General features: G+C 40.2%; 1 protein-coding gene across 3 annotated transcripts in view; it reads left to right on the forward strand.

Annotated features, from left to right (window-relative positions):
* klf12b (Kruppel-like factor 12b) overlaps positions 1-19,842 on the forward strand; it is a 40,059-nt gene extending 20,217 nt beyond the window's left edge. For all 3 annotated transcript variants that reach the window (XM_044216850.1, XM_044216851.1, XM_044216852.1), the window contains exons 3-6: positions 2,206-2,755; positions 5,969-6,104; positions 12,991-13,148; positions 15,587-19,842. In XM_044216850.1, coding sequence (XP_044072785.1) covers positions 2,206-2,755; positions 5,969-6,104; positions 12,991-13,148; positions 15,587-15,768 — 1,026 coding nt within the window. In that variant the 3' untranslated portion in view covers positions 15,769-19,842. The remainder of the gene's footprint in view (positions 1-2,205; positions 2,756-5,968; positions 6,105-12,990; positions 13,149-15,586) is intronic.
* The last annotated feature ends 993 nt before the right edge of the window (positions 19,843-20,835 follow it).

The following is a 20,835-nucleotide window of genomic DNA, read 5'->3' on the forward strand; positions in this document are numbered from 1 at the left end:
CCCATCAGACTCATAACTTAACAATCACCCCAGGGACATATTAGCGTCATGAGTGGACAAAACAACTCTATAGCTGACATTTGAAACTCATAAATGGAGCATTATGTTAATTCAGGAAGAGCAATAAAGTAGAGCTTGTGTCGGCTGCTTCATTCATGCTTTACCATCAGTGGCTCATTCATTAGCTGTGTGGCTACCAGCTGACTATTCAAATCCAGTCATATTCTTACATGCACCTGACACCTCTTACTACTTATACCCTCATGCCAATACCATTTGCTGCCGCATCTTCCTCGTCCACCCCAACCTCCTTCTGTTATTTTGAAGCTTTTGGTATTGTTGACTTTGCTATCTAATAATTATGTATGTGTGTCTTTTATTAAGGGGGGGTTAGTTCTCCCAGCAGAAACCTCATTGCTGCTTGGATTTTTTGAGAGTTCCCTCAAAGAGCAAAGCCTTTTTCACCAAATACAACTGTATAACTATTGGCTATAAATGGTCAATTCCTTGAGGGAAGTGCCTCTGACTGGACTGTACTACTAGAAAGAAACTGAGGAGTTTCCACAAAGGAGGCATGACGATTTCTTCACCACAGCATAACAAAAATACTGAAAAAAGACTGGTGTTAAGCTTTTTTCAGTTGCGATACCTAAGGGTGTTTCTTTTCTCATGATATGTAAAAAAGGCATTAAATCAAAACAATTAGAATGTTGTTTTCCCCAAAGCATAATTACATACATAAAGTTGTGTAAAAACCCACTAAGAATGCTTGGTGGGTGGTATTATGAAGCAGACCATAATGCGCTGTGAACCTTGACCTGACACCACTGACCCAGAGCTGAACCCCACCGAGGTCCAGAGGTCGTCAGAGGGCATATTTCATGGAGTAGGGTTTGTTTTCCAACGGAGGAGGAGTTACACAGGGAGAGGCACATTTTGATTCATGGGGTCGTAACATTTCCTGTAGGCCGAAAACGAGTATACAAGCCTGGAGTAAAAATAGTAGGCTACTACACTCAGAAAAATTTGTAATTCACCACAGATCGACTCTCAGCCAGCATTACATAAGGGGAAAGAAATGTGAGTCTCAAAAACAAAAGGGAGGATGAAAATCCACGTTTGTCATAGCTGCTGCAGCTGCGATTGGAGTGCGAGTTTTTCCCTTTACTTTAATGAGCTTTTCCTGTATTATTAGTAAAAATCCTGGATGTGCTCACTCCCTGATGGCCTTAACTGTGACTCAGCCTCTGAAAGGCTCCACTGTGAGGATCAACACCATTCACCACACATTCTAGCACCCCTCCCACATTGAACATAGTGAGTCTAGATCTGCTACATCACATGTAACATGGTTCATTCGACATTATAACAAAAATTGAGATATCAAAAACGGTCTGAAGTATGGGAGTCCAGAGAAACAAATAGCTAGTAGCAGGGTGAGTGTCGTTTTTCTACTGTGTATGTTCTTCATTATCTTTTCCACGTAAACAGGTTCCTGAAACTTGTGCAGACAGATGGAGCGGTTGTGTTACAGTCTGCTTGGTGTTAAGTGAAAGATGTGTTGAGGGATACACTGAGCCACCAGCGTTGGCCTTAGGAGGCCCATCGCTGAGAGACAGAGAGAGACGGTCAGGAAATTGAGCCCATATGATGTTTTTCCACCGTCACAAAGGAGATTTAGGAGAGATACAGAGGGAGCCAAGAGAGCTATGTTTCTGTGGGAGTGATGGAAAACAGGAGGAAAAGAGAGGGAGAGACAGCAACCCACGCCAAGAGAAAAGGAAGAGAGAAAGTACAGTGAAAGGAGGCGAGTGTGAGAGACACTATCTTTACTCCTGCGTTTCATCTGCGTATGACATCATGCTACCCCAGGGGACTTCATAGGAGGAGTTGAATGCTTGAATGAACATGAGGAAATGAACTTCTCCTTTCTCAATAAATGTCACTGCATATACCTTTCTACATATCTCTATCATGCAGTATCATTGTTGCTGAAGATGAATACTTGCACAAAAACAATCATCCTTGACCTGAATACATTAACATATCACTTTATGGCCATAAATACATTAATTGTAGACAGACTGTTTCACTTATTTCTTTCTTCCCTGTTGTGTGTGGCAGTCTAGTGTATTTTGAAGGTATTAAAATTACAAAAATCAGTGGTGGAAAAATCTAACATCAATGCTTCTTTTACTCCCACAGTCACCTAAAGTGCGCCCTTATTCTGCGATGGACGGCGTCCCCTTCTTCCTCAGCAGAGTTAAACCCGAACCTCCAGAAGACCTGCTCGCTCACGACCTGCACTTCCACACACAGACCGAGCCTGTCGACCTTTCAATCAACAAACCCCGCCCCTCCTTTTCATCCACCACCCCTACCACCACCTCATCATCTTCCCCTCTCAGATCCGCTTTCTCCCCATCTTCTTTATCGTCGTCATCCTCCTCCTCCTCCTCCTCCTCTCCATCGGTTATCACCTCAGCCTCATCGGTGCTCACGCCAGGCCCTCTGGTTGCCCCCGGAACCGGGGTGAGAGGTCAGCCGTATTTGCACATCCTGCACTCTGTGCCGCCGCCTCCATCCAGCCCTCTGAGCCTGCAGGGAGCAGGGAAGCTGGCCAGCCATGTTCACCGCATCCCAGTTGTGGTACAGTCGCTGCCCCTCATGTATACCACTGCCGTTCGATCATCGTCCAGCCTCAACAACGCCATCATGCTACCTCTGCTGGAAGAGGCCAAAAGCCAGGGCAAAGGTGAGACCATGCTCTCCGAACATATTCATATGGCTGGCTTTTTCTTTTGGGATTTTTATTAAACCTCTTTCATCATTTCCAGTTAGGAACACTGTCATTTCAAAGGTGCTCCAGCAATTATTTAAGCACTGTCAGAACTTATATATGATGCACCTCATGATTATATTAGTTTTACATAGCAACATAAGTTGTCTGATGTGTCTTCAGCTTTAATAGACAGTTTCTTCACCTACTGAGGTACATCAATCAATTGTGTCACGAACAATATTCACTTAAATCAATACGGTTGAATATTTTCAATTATCAGTTGTCAACTATCACAGTACACTTCAATAATACTCTTGCTAAAGGATGTTTAAAGCCCTCCCAAAATAATGAAACACCCAAAAACTTTAATTGGAAACCTTTTCAGAAACGGAATAAAAAATGGCCCATGTCTATTAGGCTGTTTCTGGATCAAAAACAAGGGATGACAAAGACAGGTGCATGTTGACATCAGGAAATGAAGAAGTAGCTGCAATACCTATGTGATGTGGCTTGAGAAAGATCCCAATGACAAGCTGTTTATGATGGTATATTTGTCCTATTGTCTTCAGTCAAAGAACTTGCAGACACAACGCTGCGAAAGCTGACTGTGTATACATTCTTTTAGAGATGTCCCTTCAGGCGATAATGTTCCTCCTTCAGAGTGAAGATGAGGTTTATAGGTTTAAAAGCTCTCCCATCTTTAACTAACAGAGATTTTGCTTGGCTGTCTTAAATAGCCTCTGGTGCAGGTAACCAGGGCCACACCAGTTGTTACCTTTCTTTCTATCGAGAAACAAAAATCTGGGTCAGTTTCAGTGTTAGACATCCCTTGCCTGGCCTAGACTGTGTTATTGGTTTTCTCTCTGGGTGTGGTTTTACTGCCAACCACTGGGAGAGAGCCCACAGTAGGTGTTTCTGTCCAACTCTGAGCCGTACACAGGGTGACTGTTGGTTGTAAAAGAGGTTGCCTCTTGTCACTCCCTGCAGAACGGACAAACACACTTCGACTTGAACTCACACCCGTGCATGTACTGTATGTACAAGCAAACAGAGAAATGTAATTAGAGCATGTGCTCAGACAGACACTACGCCGGCTGGGTGGGGTGGTCCCCTTAGAGATGGGCGTTTTAAACACTGGATGTCTGCTCACAAGGAGAGTAGCAGAAAGAAGGAAGGACAGGAAAAACAAGACTTGCATAAGAGGGTGTGGATTGATATTGAAGATGGGTGGCACACAAACACATGCATGGACACATATTCACAGTTCAACATCAGCTCTGTCCAGCTCTGAAGGCACCAAACACAGGAAATGGGGTGAATAAGTGTTGAATGTTGGGTGTGGTATATACAGTCACTTTTAATGAGATAGCGGTAGACAAACAGAACATGTAGCCATTTATTGCACTAAATGTGACTTAATGAGAACATTTACCTTAAAATTCAGATGAAAAATAATGAAGTGCTACAAGATATAGACATATTTTTGTTTGGATATGAGTAGATTTTTGGATCCCATTGCATCTGGAGTTTTCCCTTTCAGGTGTCACTATTGGATGGTGGCTGGAAAAATGAGTTGTTGACGTTGGGGGAGTCACTAACTAAAGCCCATTCCCCACATATGGAGTTTAATGTGGGTAATGAGGGTCAAAAGCCCAGATTTACCTTGTTTGACTTGATACAAACCCAACAATCATGTGCAATGATGCAAGTCATACTGAAGCTTTCAACATAGATACAAAAACACTTGCATGCAAACACATTCACACACATTTCCACTCACCTACATGCACACACGCGCGCGCACACACACACACACACACACACACACACACACACACACACACACACACACACACACACACACACACACACAGGTTGGCCATCCTCTTTAAGAGAGGGTGAGTACCCTTCCTTTCATTGCTGTCTCCCTGTCTCCGGCAGGAGGTTGCCATGGAAACAGGGCTTGACTGGAAACAACAGGAGAGAAAGAAAGAAATCCGGTGCTCTGCCCACCTCTCCACCAATCCTCCTTTGTGTCCCTCGCTCAAAATACCCCTTTCCAACACACAATGCATTTCTAACTAATTACAGGTTTTCCATAGGGTAGGCGAGCTGGTGACCACTCTGCATGTCTTAGTCTACGACAACAGTTAGAAACCTTTTAAAATCAAAAGCTCCAACAGAGTTATGGTATTATTTCTGTGCCCCCCGTAATAACACCATGTCTCCTCCTAACTCTAGACCCTTATTATGGGCCATTACGGCCACAGTCTCGGCTGAGAGGGCATAGGAGGTGAAGTCCTGATAGCTTATAGAAGCACCAGGCTTACAGCAAATGGGGATGTTACAGAACTCAGTGGAAAATGTATCATAATATATTCAGTGTTTATGATACATTTTAGTTATTGTAATATCTTAGCCATGCAGTTTCCAAGTTGTGTATTCTTCTGTATTTAAAAAAAATGTACTATATAACTTAATCTGTGTTTAATCCAGTTGATTTCCAGCAACTTTTCTTTGACAAGTAGTCTCCGGCAGGTTTTTTTTTTTTTCACATTCATCTCTTGAGTTATTCAGGATGTACATAGCCTGTGTCCATGGAGACAGAGATGACAGAATGGCTGCAGGCTCTGGCAATATATCCAATGAGTTGTCCAGTGGAGAAGTTGTCACAACTTGTGGAATAGATGTAACTTTGTCATGCAGCTCAAGAGACAGAGACCCCTGCGCTCATTGACTCAGAGGGTCATGGTTAATGGCATCCTGGCAAGTAAAATGTTTGGCATATTTTTTCTTGGTTGCTGTGCAAAAGAAAATAATCAAAGAAGGGACAAAGCTAGCTTGTTAATTATCAGGATGTTCTCTGAAAAGAGTACAGCAGCGAATGGATGTTTTGCTTTTGTGTTGTCTTCAGGCCTTTTATGTGAAAGTTTGTCATTATCATGAATATGATTCTCTGTCAGTTGCACATGTAGGGGAATAGAGAACAGAACGCAGAGTCGCACTCATGCATGCACACATACTTTTAACTTTGACATATTCAGTATTCACACACACACACACACACACACACACACACACACACACACACACACACACACACACACACACACACACACACACAAACTCAATAACAAATGCACAAATATTCCCACTGACTCCAGTGTCTGTGTCCCATCCTCACAGCACACATAGACCACAACGGCTTGTCGCCAAGGCAGATCAAAAGTGACAGCGATGACGACGACCTACCAAACGTGACCTTGGACAGTGTTAATGAGACCGGCTCCACTGCGCTGTCTATAGCCCGCGCCGTACAAGAGTGAGTATCATGATCTGTACACATGTGTGTGGGAAATGTTGAATCTCTATACTGACTTTTTCTCCTCTACTGACCCTAACGCTCTAAAAAAATAAATCCATCTTTGTCTGAAGCTGTTATTATTGCTCTCTTTTGTCACAGGAAGGTCTTGATACTTACACCCCTTACTGTTGACTGCTGTTGAATTCGGTGATATGGGACTTTCAATTTGTTCCAATGTTATAATTAGTATTCTTAGTGTTGGAGTATTTTTCCTCAAACTAACTTTCCTTCACATTATCACTCACCCAAATAGTAAATAGTTACATTACAATGTAGCTATTTATTAAAGGTTGATAAAAATTAACAACCTGAAAGTTTATATAAACTGTACAAATTAGTACAATGCACATTAAGTTGAAAAATCAGAGCACTGACATGGCATTACAGAGATCAGAGGTTTTGAGTGTGTGCTCTGACCTTGCACATTGGTCACCCCCATAAGAGCATCATTTACATATAAACCCAGTGTAAAACCTAGCGTTGTGCATTTATGTGTGCTTTTGTGACTGCACTTCCACATTTGGATGTAGCTGCGTGGGTGTGCATCTATATGCTTGACTGCATATGGCTCAGACATACTTTATGCCCTGTTCGGCCTACAGACATCACAACCCCTGTGGTGCCAGTCCATCTGTGTTGAATGAAAAGACTTTTGCTTCTCCAGTGGATGACAGCTTACAGTACCCTGATCAGAAACAGGAAATCAGACGCAGAGAAACATTTGGCTCGGCCCTGCCCTCCTCCCCCTGCCGCCTATAAACCCAGAACAGTCACAACTAGCCGCCTGGCCAGACTCAAGTTAATGCCCATAGGACTTTTATTTAGACTAACTGTAAGGAAAGTATTCCAGGACTCTGTGAGAATCCTGCTAATGATGTAGCAACATTAACAAGGCTGAGGCTGACATTAGCCAAACCCCAACTGGCTGTGTTTTGGTGGTAACAGTCCTGCTTACGGGGTTGAAATCGTGTACAAGACACTGTATTGTTTGTTTGTGCACTGCTGGCTGTGTGAACATCTACAGTAATGAAACTAAATGAGTTATTGTGGTGACACTGTGCAACACATTGTGATAAAAACTAATTCTCTGGCTGCACTTGTTCAGTGGTACAAGTAGAGGTTTACAATGTTTCAGGGAACACAAACAACTACTCATACACACACACACAAACACAGACACTCTGGAAGACTCCAGTTTCGATGCAAGTTATTGAAAGGGACAGGCGTGCCCCTGAGTGCCACATGTGGGCACCGGGTGGTCAGAGGAGAACAGAGGTTGGCAGGACCCAACCTTTCACTGCCCAAGCTTTCACTATGGAGAGAAATCACCAGCCAGGCTTAGCAATGCCCTGCCAGGGCCTGCCCACACACTCACTTCTCTGTGTGCAAAGTGCAGACTGTGCTCTGTGGAAACTGTGCTCCTGTGTGCGCACTGTGCGTGTGAAAAAATATGTGTGCACGTCTGAAAGTATTAATCCTGTATGTGTGTTTGTACTGTATGCATGCACGTGTTTCTGCACAGTGGACAGAACAGCTGGTTCCAGAAGGAGGTCAGCCATTGTCAACAGGAACACAGACTTGCATGTTTGTCTGTGAAAAACAAAGCAGTCTGTAGTCTTCTTGAGTTACACGCCGGTTTGGCCACATAGAGGAAGAATTTGCATTCTGTATTGACACAACACATGTGCTTTATGGACATCTGCACTGCAACAGAAGCTGACAGCACTTCTTTGAAACATATTAGTCCGTTGTGTTGCTCTATTTCTTTTCTTTTCATTCACACGGATGCACCATGAGTTTAGAAAGAACTGCTTTATCTAATTGAGTATCCACATTTACACAAGCAGTCATCCAGAGAGCTTTAGAGAAGAGAAGTGTAAGGGCAGAGGATGGGAGTGCCTGCAGCTTCCAATCCAGGTATCCATATATAAATAAATGAGTGAAAGGAGAGAGTGAGAGAGAGATAGCGAGAGAGAGAGAGATATATAGAGAGACAGAGAGGGAGAGAGAGAGAGAGACAGAGTGTGTCATGTGCTTCTTGGGCAGCCTCCTCCATATTCATGCGTTTCCCTGGGGATGGGTGGATAGGCTATTGTGGGAGAGCGCGAGTGAAAGAGAGGAAGACAGTTAGGAAGAGAGAGGAGAGGGAGAGAAGGTGTGTGTGTGTGTGTGTGTGTGTGTTGGGCTTTAGGGGCTTGTGTTGGAAGAGTTGTCTCTGCTGAAGTCTGGCTGGTCCCCAAGGACCTGGGGCCACGGAGCAGAGCAGGTGGAGAAAGGGGAGGGGGGTAAGGCAAGGGGTAGTATCCTCAGACAGGTACAGGAATGCCCAGTGGGCAGTCTTCCAGTGCACACACACACACACACACACACACACACACACACACACACACACACACACACACACACACACACACACACTCACACACTGCCTTGCCTGCTTTCCTGATAAATCTGCTATTACTGTAGGTCTAAGAACCATGTAGCTCTGTTGCTGTGGTGAAACATTCTGTTGTTATGACCTTGTTTTCAATGAGAAGTTAGAAAAATATGTAATGTGTTTGCATTGTGGGAAACCCCTGTTACAAGTGACACACATACTCACACTCGCTTGCTACTTCTGGAGAGCAGCGGCTGAAGAGGGTAAAAAAAGGGGAAACCAAAGAAATTGTTCTCAGCTGTACTTCCTATTTCTCTCTGCTGCTTTTTGAGACACATACACATTCACACAGCCGTGATGCCGTGGTGACAGGGTTCAAGGCAGTGTGAGTTTGCCCCCTGGGCTCACATTAGAAAATACAACAAATTGTACAAATTAAATGATGAGATGTGGTATTAAAGGCATAAAGATATATTATTTAATGCGAATTAATACATCTTACAACTTATTTTGTTTTCTACTGATTTTTCCATATACCTCTAAACATAACTTCTCCATGTCATAATTACACATAAGAATACTTTTAACTTTAAATGTGAACCAGTCGATCTCTCCCCGGACATTGCTGATTTTGCTGGTTTAAATGCAACAAGTGTGACCACAGTGATCTTTTACTATGTATTTATACGTACAGTAAGCCTGCTGATATAAATAGCAACTTAACACTGCTGGTAGCATCTTTTAGTAGCTAAGCAGAATAGACCAGTAGTGGTGAAAATTTCTCAGCCCACAGAGAAGCATGAAAATCCTTCAGCTTTAGTTAAAACGTGACCAGCTATGAGGTTGTTTTTTTTTACATGATGAGGGCAACATGGAAAATCTTGAAATTGATTCTTACATTTAGGGCTGCAACTTCCTTAACTTATTTTCTTTGTTGATTAACCCTGTTATTTTTTTTATTAATCGTTTAGCCTTAGTATGTCAGAAAATAGTGAAAATTTTCCATCGCAGTTTCCCAGAGCCTAAAGCGATGTCTTCAAATGTCAAATTCTGTCCAACCAACAATTGAAAATCCAGATTTTCAGTTTACAGTGATATAAAACAGAGAAAAGCAGAAAATCCTCACATTGGTGAAGCTCAAATCAGCAAATGTTTGGCATTTTGTCTTGATAAATGACTTGAATGATAAATAGATCATCAAAGCAGTTTGTAACTCTACCTTTATTTCGTTGGTGAGCACTTGTAACATGTCTCACATTGGGAAATTTCCCAAAATGGACAAAATCAGATATCTGTCACCAAGCTCTTAATATGGAGCAGTGATGACGACAGAATTATCACCAGCAGTGGAGAAGCAGTTGCACATTAAATTAATTAATTTATGATGAGTAGTGAGTCGCTGTCCGTTCTTTGTTTTAGAAGCTGTTATACTCAGACCTTCCTAAATTATATCATAATCACTTCATGGATGAAGTCAGAATGTAAACATCCGACTCATCTGCTAGATGTCTGAGCTCAGAGTGTTTCCACTGTAAATCCTGCCTCTCCTCTTCACACACACACGCTCACACAGGCCCATAGTACCTCAGATTCTAGGTGCTTGTCTACATTTCCTCATGTAGATTATTAGATGGCCCAGTAATCTCATCAATCATTTCTAAGGAAAATGGGCTGTTTTTCTATAGCTTTATGAATACACTTCTCTGTCTAAATGTTCAGTTTTGACATTAGGTTGCAGTGCGATATTTTCTGAACTTAGACACACACTGGAGAGAGAGAGCGAGAGAGAGAGAGAGGGAGAGGGGTCCACTTCATATCTGACCCGTGTGCTCATTTCCTGTACAGCTTCAGATTGGCAGTAAGCCAAGAGCAACAGGTGATCTGTATGTATGTGTGTTTTTGTGTATTTGTGTAGCCTGTGTGTATGTGTGTATCTTGATTGCATCCGTGCATCTGAGTCTGCATTTGACAAATCGTGTTTCGGTGAAACAGAGAGACAGGAAGTGGGTTGTGTGTGGTGGAGACAGTCCACTGGAGGGCCTGTCTGGCAGCCCCTGCTACTCAAAACCCCTCTAACATGACCGAAGCTGTTCCGTTCGTACTCTCCCTCCTTCCCCTTTCCCCCTTCACCCTCTTACCTGTTTCTCAATATCCACAGCAGGGACTCTGAGACCTGAAAGAAAAGCAACTGCGCTCCACCACTGCTGACAGTTACATATATCCCACAGAACTCCTCCCTTCTAGTAAACAGAGATGTTCTTGTTTTCTGTCTCTACTGTATCTTTCTCTTCCTTGCCCATTTGTTGTGTGTGTACAGCAGTCGTGTTTATCGCTGTGGGAAAGATCGCTGTTTCACAGTCGATAGTCACTGGTGAGACATGAACTACTGACCATCTACTGCAACCCGACCATCTTTTTGTTCCTTCCTGGATTTCTTTGTGTGTGTGTGTGTGTGTGTGTGTACAGCATTATATTCAGAGAAGTGATGCGTGAGCACATTTAGTTTTACCACAGAAAGGACACACTGCAAATACTCACACAAACACTTACAAGTCTTGCATGCAAAAGTACACACACACACACACACACACACACACACACTTTGCTACAGGGCGTCACTGTTAGAAGTAACAAATTATATAATCAGCAGTGATATTGACTAGTGATTGGAGAGGAAATGTCATGCCAAAATGTATTGATGACAGAAATAGCTCAAGAGTCATTAACCTCATTGAACAACATTGAGAAATAAAACTCCTTTATCCCTCCACCTTTGATTGATGAAAGTATCGGAACAATAAGAATACCAGCCTTCTTACCTCATCTACTCCCTCATAGTTACTGTACAGCAGTGTTGCACTGCCACCTGCTGGCGAAGCTACTGTTCCACTACCTTACATGGTATTATATACTAATCTTTATAGTATGCAGTTTTTGCAGTTGGTACCTACTGTATACAGGAAATGAACATACTTAACTGTTTTATACCAACAACAAATGATACAATACTTGCGCTGTTGGATGTCAGTTACAGTTTTAAATGCATTTATCCATATTGAGTTCACTTTTTTAACACAGGTCTCTTTACCAACATGCAGCTCAGCACACCAGTTAACCTCACATCCAAAATGCACTAATGCAACCAAAACACTTCATACACATCTCAGGATCAACTCTGTCAACCCGGAGGCTGACAGCATTTGTCTGCCAACAGTTCTCATTATATAATGACCATAAAAATCACTAACAACAGGTAGCATTACAATTAGTGATACTATTGTCTTTGTAAAAGTATCTTTTATTTATTTATTTGCTTAACATAAAGAGAGATCCATTACAACAAAAATAAGGTCACTTTTTTATTGCATGGATTGTGCTACCTTACAGTAAATGTCACAGAAATTAATAAAAAAATGTAGCAACATGCGTCAATAGGCTTTTTTCCCCCATTTTTGCAGAGAGTAATTCCAAGTGCACAAAATGAAACTAAAGTAATCCCAATAATGCAATACAAAACTACACCTATTCACTATACATACTTGTCCAGGTGCTCAATTAGGAGTACATGCATTTTTATATTTTTAAATTTATTTTTAGTTAGGTTAGGTTTTAAATATAAATTTAACAGTTTTGACAATAGTATGTAAACATGCTTAATGGAGTGTAAATACACTTGGTGGTGGTTGAGTCTGAGTGAGAAAACAGTTGAAAGATTTGAAAGATGTGGTCATTGAATGGATTTTGTGTCAAAGCAATGAAAAGTGATCCACAGTTCAGTTCCACATTGACAGCTGCTGTGCTGACTGTGTGAACAGTTTTGAAAAAGTGAACTCGGTCTGAGCTGTTTCATCACATCCACAATTACTTTTATTTTTTGCAGCTGTGTGCAGTTCCTCAATTTCCTTTGTGCATTGCAATTTGCGAGAATAGTGTACATCAAGTCATCATCACAGTCTAACCCCTCTTCTCATTTCTCAGTTTGTACATCCTTGATTCCTTTCCTTGCCTCCTTTCCTCGTGTCTAAGTCCCTCCCACCTGAGATGCGAGCGGAGGAGGCAAGGAAGAGACACGAGGAGAGAGGAGTCGAGGCAACAGGCATTTAACAAAATGAGACTTCCTTGCTTCGGAGCCGTCATTTTAAAGCAACATCATTTAAATATGACATGTAGCACAGCTGCATCACTGTCCTCTTTTATACGTCACGGGTGCCGAAAATACTTATGCAAAGGATACACCCGTGCATCCTCACTCATAGCTCCTCCAGCAAGCCTCCTCTCTCCTCGCTCCTCTTTCCTCTCCTCGTGATGCATTTTAGGAATTGAGATGTCCTTTAAAATGGCGCGCCGAGATCGATTTCTGGGTCACAGGCAGGAGGACGGAGGAGAGAGGAGATGAGGTGGCACAAAATAAAGAAATGAGAGAGCCTTAATAATGGTTTTATGTTGATTCTCATTCTCCTGTTGCAGTTCCATGTCCCCGTTCAGTATTGACAGCATACGGCGCCCCCGGAGGTCAGAGTCACCAGATTCCAAAAAGAGAAGAATCCACAGATGTGACTTTGAGGGCTGCAATAAGGTGTACACCAAAAGCTCCCATTTAAAAGCACACCGGAGGACGCATACAGGTCAGTAGGTCTGAGCCTGAATGTTTAAATGCTGTGATTTTATTTTATTATGTTAACGGCTCAAGTTGTCTAACAGTTATGACATTTACATGCTCAGAAAGTCACACTCTTATTTGTGTTACCAAGTGCCATGGACTTGCAAATATGTAACCCGGGTAATATTGTGCTGAGGTTGCAGTGAAAACCATCTTAGAGTCTTAGTCACTCTGAAGAAGTCAAATTTTAATCTGGAACAGGTCAAACTGGTTAATGCCAAATAAAGACTGAGACCCGAGCAATTTGCGTAAAACAAACCACAAAACAAGAAAAAGACAATAAATACACATAATTCATTCAAAATCAATACCTGGACTCAAAACTGAGACCGTGATCATGAGAAACCCATTAAAGTTGCCTGACTTAATCTCATACTGAGCTGACGATTGTGGCATGTAAACACCTTTGTCCTTTTCTTTTCAGTTTTTGTCATCTGCCCAAACTCAGACTGAGACAGAGGGACATTCTGATGCGATGTTAGGAAGGCAGAATTGTCTGTTACATGACTTTATTTGTATGGAGTGCAAAATTACACCCATCACTCCTAAGATCTTCATTATTATCAGTCAGTCAAATATAAAGGGGACAACATTTTCTTTAAGTCTGTATCACATTTTATATTAAGTCTATATCTATATAATATATATATATATATATATATATATATATATATATATATATATATATATATATCTACAGTATATAACACATTAAAACATGCATAATGCTTTATAAGAGTTGCTGAACACGTTTAATAATGCATTGTGATGTCTTAAAACAGCAGTCATAAGGCATAATGTATGATCATAATACTTTCAAAGGGCAAAAATATCACTTATTCTCTTATGAACATCATGGGGCTTTCCATAACCATAATGGAGGGAGACTGCGGTTATGACTGCCGTGAGGCCTTCCTGACGGCTCACTGTCTGCTTTAAGTAAAAGTTGTATACTGATATTGACATAACCACCATTTCCTACCACAGTTCAAAACAATAATACATAGCAGACATTTAAAGTGGAAGTTAGCACATTCTTGTTCATGTCATAAATGACATCAGAAAATACAAGTATGAATATCAGTCAATTACACAACTTCCTGTCTACCTCCTCCTCATGTATCACACTTTGTATAGCCAAATGGATACACATACTCATGATCACGTGTTGATGTGTCACACCTTTGCAACAGTGTAACTCTTAGCGTGAGCAGCACTGTGTAGAGAAGCACGCCATTACATAACTTTAAAACTCTGTGATTAATTTTTCATAGTGTAATATTAACTTTTTAGATTTACCAGTGCTGACAGGTTGCATTTGGCTTGACTTAGGTCCCAGCAGAATTGCCTATTCCGTTCCATGGTGAGCTGGATAGTACACTGGCACAAAATTGTAAATTATGCAAGTTTTTTGTGTTTACAATAAACAAAAATGATAAAAGAATGTTGTTACTACACCAGACAGCAAACATTTGATAATTGTCTAGCATCGTCAACAGTACAACAGACTGCAGTAGCAAATTCTGACCCTCTTTCTCCAGTGCTGCTATTGTGCCAAATTATATACAGGTTCAGCTCATTTACTACAAATCACATAGACTTTACAATACAGTTAACCATTTTGCAAACCATGCTGCAGTGACTTTTTTTCATTACAGATATCCAATGATTTTCAGACAACATGAAAATTCATTAGCAGATTCTTGAAACTTGCCTAATCCATCTGAGTGAATATCATGTCGGCATTCATTTTTGTCAAAGTACCATAATTGTTATGAGGTATAAAGTGCAGAATTTTCAAATCAATCTGCTCCTTACCTACATTACTATGCAATGATAATGTACCATTGGCAAAAATGTATTCAGACTTGATGTTCACTGTGATGGATCACACAACTCAAGCAGGTTTCAAGAGTCTGCTAATTGGTTTTCATACTGTACGAAAATGAATTTAACCACCAGATGCCTGAAAACGCATCCAAAAATCAATTAAAAGATAAATAAATCAGTAGCATACATTAAAAAATGGTCAGGAAAAATGTCAGGTATACATGTGTGTATACTTTAAAATTACTTTACAGCAAGGAGGTTTAGCTCCTAACTGAGGAGTGAAAACTGGCACACACACTAGTGTGGTCTTTAAACAATGAACTGAATACCTTATGATTGTTTTAATAAAATATTATAATACAGTATAAAGACTTTTAGCTATTCTTATAGTGCATTATAGATGTGAACCTAATACAAAGTTACCAACTTTTTGGGAGACATATCATCAGCACCAAGGCCAAAATATGGCCACTAGCTGAGTAACTCTGAATATGTAAAGTAGCCAGTGACAGTACTGAACATGTGATCTACAAGCTACTGACCGTGCACTGTGTTTTCTGTCTTCCTCTCCAGGGGAAAAGCCATACAAATGCACCTGGGACGGTTGCACATGGAAGTTTGCCCGCTCTGATGAGCTGACGAGGCATTACAGAAAACACACAGGGGTGAAGCCCTTCAAGTGTGCAGACTGTGACCGCAGCTTCTCCAGATCTGACCACTTGGCCCTGCACCGACGGAGACACATGCTGGTGTGAATCAGACGGAGAGCGATAAAGAGAGAGAGATTAATGGAACAGACACACGCGCACACAGATATACACACACACACACACACACACACACACACACATATACACACACACTCACAGGCAGCCGGGGAGCGGGATCTCCCTATGAATGTTTTTCAGCTGGCCTGGATGCACACACATACACACACATAGACGCACACATACACTCTCATCCGTCATGAGGAGAGAAGATGGAGAGGTGCACAGAGCTTGTGGAGCACAAAACAGGGTCACTTCTGGATCCTCTTTGGGTTGGAAGGAATAGACGGCAGGATCTGTTATTGTCATTGTTTGGAGTATAATAGGGAACTGTCTTTTACAGCACTGTTTGTAAATGTTTCACTTTGATTTTTAAGATGAACTCGCACTCTTTATTTGGACAAAAAATATATATAATGCAATCGCAACTGTATCTTTTTGGTATCTTTCTTTTCATTATCGTTTTAATGGCTGCTTTTCCAGCATTCATAATGTGAAAGACCCCATTGTATGGAATAGATTTCCTGTGTGAGCAGAAAGAAGTTAAGCCTGGACTGGAACACAGGAAACGACTTGGGCCTAGTTGGAGTTAAAGGCAGTATTGTTGCGCCGTGCCTCCCTGTGAGTCTGATTTGTGACCAGCAGAGGGCCCCATTTCACCACGGATGGTTTCCTTTGCCTGCTGGAGCTTGCTGTTCTATCCGAGGCATGCCATATAGAAGAAAAAATAGGGCTGGACTTTCACCTTTCTCATAGCCAGCAAACAATAAATGACATTAACTCAAACAGCCACAACCTGAATGGATCAACCTCATCAACACATCTGCTTTTTCAGATGTTCATTGCTTTATTTCAAACAAGGAAGATTGGACATGCATATCATCACACCAGCTAAGAAACACACCGTTTTATGACCCACTCACAGGGCTGGATAGCCCCAAATCTATGAAAAATCTATCAAAATCAATGATATTCTCTATGTTGAGCCTCTTGAAAGCATTTTCTTAACAAAAAGTCTTTGGTGGATTTAGTGCTGTGATTAGCAATCAGTAAAGTGCAATCTTAAGGATAAATATACTTTCAATATGACAACATTTTGTTCATTGAATCTTGCTTTTTTTTAAAATGCCTGCTTTTTGCTTATGTTTAACTCAGAAAAATACAACCCCTCATGTACAGCGAACTTTGGAACAATCAGAGGAGATTTCCAGTATGTGAAAAAAATGGAGGCACCTTACAGACTCATGCATTCATTCTGTCCCGATCTATCTGTTTCTATTATTCAGCTCTGTTTTCTCAGCTGGGTTTTGACAGTGAAAGGAACTTGCTTTGTGGTTTTGCACAGCAGCACTTGACCATAAGCTGAAACTGACATCGGCTACAGTGTTACAGGGATAGTGTGGTACCTGATATACAATACAGAAGAGCAATACATACTGAACAAAGAAATGAGAGGGAACGTCAACCTCCTCTTTGTTCTGTTTGCTGATGTCAATACAGGAGGAGATGTTTCTAACTGGGCCCACTCCTCCTCAGTCTGTACCACAACTCCCTCTGTTGATTGGTTTGTAGCTCCAGCACAAGGCTCTAATCAGATGTGTCTCACTTAGAGTTACTCCGAATCATTTTATTTTGTTTTATGTTATGTGTCTCAAATACAGTCAGTCACTTGAAATGTTCTCAACTCAGACCAGATATATGTAAGATTATTATCTGATAAGATTTGGCTATATAAAATGCTGAAAAATAGAGGAATCACATATGCATACATACATAGTACATATATAAAAAATACATGCACATGTACATACATGAATACATTATGTGTGTACAGTAAGAATACATTTTTGATGCAGTTACTGGCAGAAATATCTTAGAGAACATCACTTAACCTTCATCAGGAAATTCAATTAAAAAGTATATTTTTACAGTCATAATAACAGACATTTTTGCAAGTATTACCAATACTCTTCATGCTGTATAAAACCTGCAGACATAAACAAAGAGCATCAGGCCAACCCATATTATTTGATAGTGATCCTTAATGCATTTATTGGACTGAAGCCAGTAAAAATAAATGGCAATAGCACCTTGAAAAACATACACTCACACACATAACACACACTCATGCAGATATATACACACACCTGCACGCTTGCATTGAACAACCTCACTATCAGTAAAGTAGCCAAATCCAGGAAGTCATTTCCACACATGCACCCAGTGTATGTGACACCCCTTTGATGTAATAGAGAATGGTAATGTATCTTATCATTATTTATGTATGTTGTTTGCGCACATGTCATTATGCCCAGTTGTATTATCATTTTGGCAAAAGCATATCAGCACCTTGTTTGTTTATTAGTATGATTTTCAAATTGTTTTATTTCAGATGTCAATTTATAAACAAATAATCATCATCATATTGTATCATCCATATATGTATGAGAACATTTTATTATTAAGGGGCACTTCATCATTGCATATAACTCTTTTTCTTTTGTAAAAAGGATCTTTTGAAATGTTGTAATATATGTGATAGTGAAGATAAAACTTATTACAAAGTTCTACAGCCTGTATATACATTGGAAAAATAGGGCTTTTGATTAGTAGATGCAGGAAATACATTTATACATGTAAAGTCTTTTTCAGAGACTGTAATTTATCTAATTTGATATACAGTGAAATGGGGCTAATGGTAGTCATCATGTAAATTATCATATGTGATGTTATATAATAGTTTGCTTTCTTTGGTTTGTGGTTAAATAAGTTCATGATCAAATCATTTTTATTCCAAAGGCTGAACCAGTGTTTGCTATAATCAACAAATTATTTATATACATTGACTGTATTAAGGTACTCAATTCCCTGTGTTGCTATTTTGCTATTCCCGGACAAGAAATTATATTGATCAAGCACATATCAACAACACATGTACTCTCGTATTCAGTATATGACGTTGCATGCCTTAATAGACCATTTTTTGCTAAATTCAGTTAGACTTGCATATGGTGTCTCCACAGGACAGGGTGTATTATATTTCCCTTCAGCATTTATTTCCTCATTGTAAAGCATAATTTTGTAACGGTAACCAGGGTCAAAGTTATGCAATAATAATGAATAGTGCCTCATATTGCAAACTTGTAATATCAACTGCTCTGTGCAGACTTTAGATTTCAACATGTGTGCTCAAATTAATTAATAATTTCAAAATGGGAAACCATGAATTTTGGAAAAAGCACAGACAACATTATGCAAGTCGGACCTCTAATGTTTAACTGTCTTTTCGCACTGAGCCTTATGCCATTGTGTCAAATGCAGCATCCTCCCATAACACTTTCACAGGCTGTTTATAGCTCATGTTATTACTTTGCTTGCAATAAGTCACTTCCTCTAAGGGGAACAAAACTGAGTTACAAAGGCCTCTTGATGTTTCAGCTTCATCACATGAATTCAACATAGTGATTCCATGGAAGATAATGAGGAACTTACTCACAGGAAAAAAATCCTGTGGCTGGATTTCTGGCTGTAGAGTGACACCTTTGTTAATGAATACTGATCTTACACTTCTCTATCAGTTCAATATCTATTTTACTTTCTGTGTAGCACATGCTTTTGATTTCCTGGTTTTGAAATTTTAAGTAGTGAAGCCAATGCCTATGTTTCCAGTTTGCTGATATTACGTACAGTAATCGTTGTTCCTGTATTTATGTAAAGTGAGTGTAGTGTAAATATATTCAGATCTTTTCATTCTTACCGTAAAAAAAAATTGTGATATTGCTCAGCATCGCTTCAAAAGGGAGATTCTTCTCATGGAATTCCACATCTGTAAAAGAAATTTTTAATCCTGATATTTTTCAAAACTTCAAGAACAGGTGTCCTTTTTTTCTGTTACGCTTTTCTTTTCTCCAGGAGTTGTTTAAGTATCCAGTCAGTGTTTTGCCTTTTTCTCTGTATTTTTCATATGGATGGAGCTGTGAAATTAAAATAAGTTCAAACATATACATGTATATCAATATGAATGGAGGCATGAAGGTTAATAAAGTTGCATTTTGTATGTAACACACTGGTATGGAGCTAGTTGCTATCTATGATTGAGATGGATGGTATGTGGTTTCGATGTCACTTAGACATATGAGTACTGTACTCACATTCTCTGGCATTCAGAAACCTAATCTTGGTATTAGGGAAGGCATTTTAAATTATAGGTGATATACAGTAGAGTAGCTTGTACACAGTAAATCTGATCACTACAAGAAGAGGAAAAAATCTTGGACAACCATTGACTCACCTGCTTATTTCAAATCTTTGGTACCTGAAAATACTCACTCAAATGTATTTAAACTAAGTAAAACTTGTTATTATCTAGTACCAACAGAGAGTGGTATTTTAAGACCTGATATGTTTTAACACAGCATGTAATGAATACAGTTTCTGAGAACAGGTTGCACTTAAAAGAAAACGCCCAGTACATCCTGCACTGTACTCCTATTATAACTGGATCTGGATGAATGTTTCTGCCAGCCAGCAAAGGATTCGGATGATTACAATAACAAGGTTTCAATTCCCACTTCACTGAGCATTTCAGTGTGCAGTATATCACACATAATTTATCACTCACAAGAGCCTATACTGTGTAGGCTATACTGTACAAGCAAAGTAAAGAACAGTGAAAAGAAGCTAAAAGCAAATAGGACTGATATAACAATCCCCACAGGGAACTTCCTCTGCACTCAGGACAAGCTCAGACAGCTTCTCTGGTTTGTACAGCTTTTCTTGGCACCTTTTGTCAGCGCCTCTGACTCATGTCAAGGACACTTTCCAAGAATTAATAAACAAAAGAAGAAATCTTGTTTTTTTTTGACTACACAGAATTGTTAATAAGCACAAGTGCATTAAGGGTGTGCTCCTGAATAATTATTAAATACTTAAGCCAAAGCACGTGCTGCTTTTCCACCAAGAACCAAAAAGAACAGTTGAACAGCAAAGACATCTAGACAGATCTAGATTCACAGAGAGATGTGAAGGAAGAATAATGTTTGTGGACCAGATGTT

Source organism: Siniperca chuatsi, linkage group LG12, assembly GCF_020085105.1.
Source record: "Siniperca chuatsi isolate FFG_IHB_CAS linkage group LG12, ASM2008510v1, whole genome shotgun sequence".
In the NCBI taxonomy this organism is placed as follows: Eukaryota; Metazoa; Chordata; class Actinopteri; order Centrarchiformes; family Sinipercidae; genus Siniperca; species Siniperca chuatsi.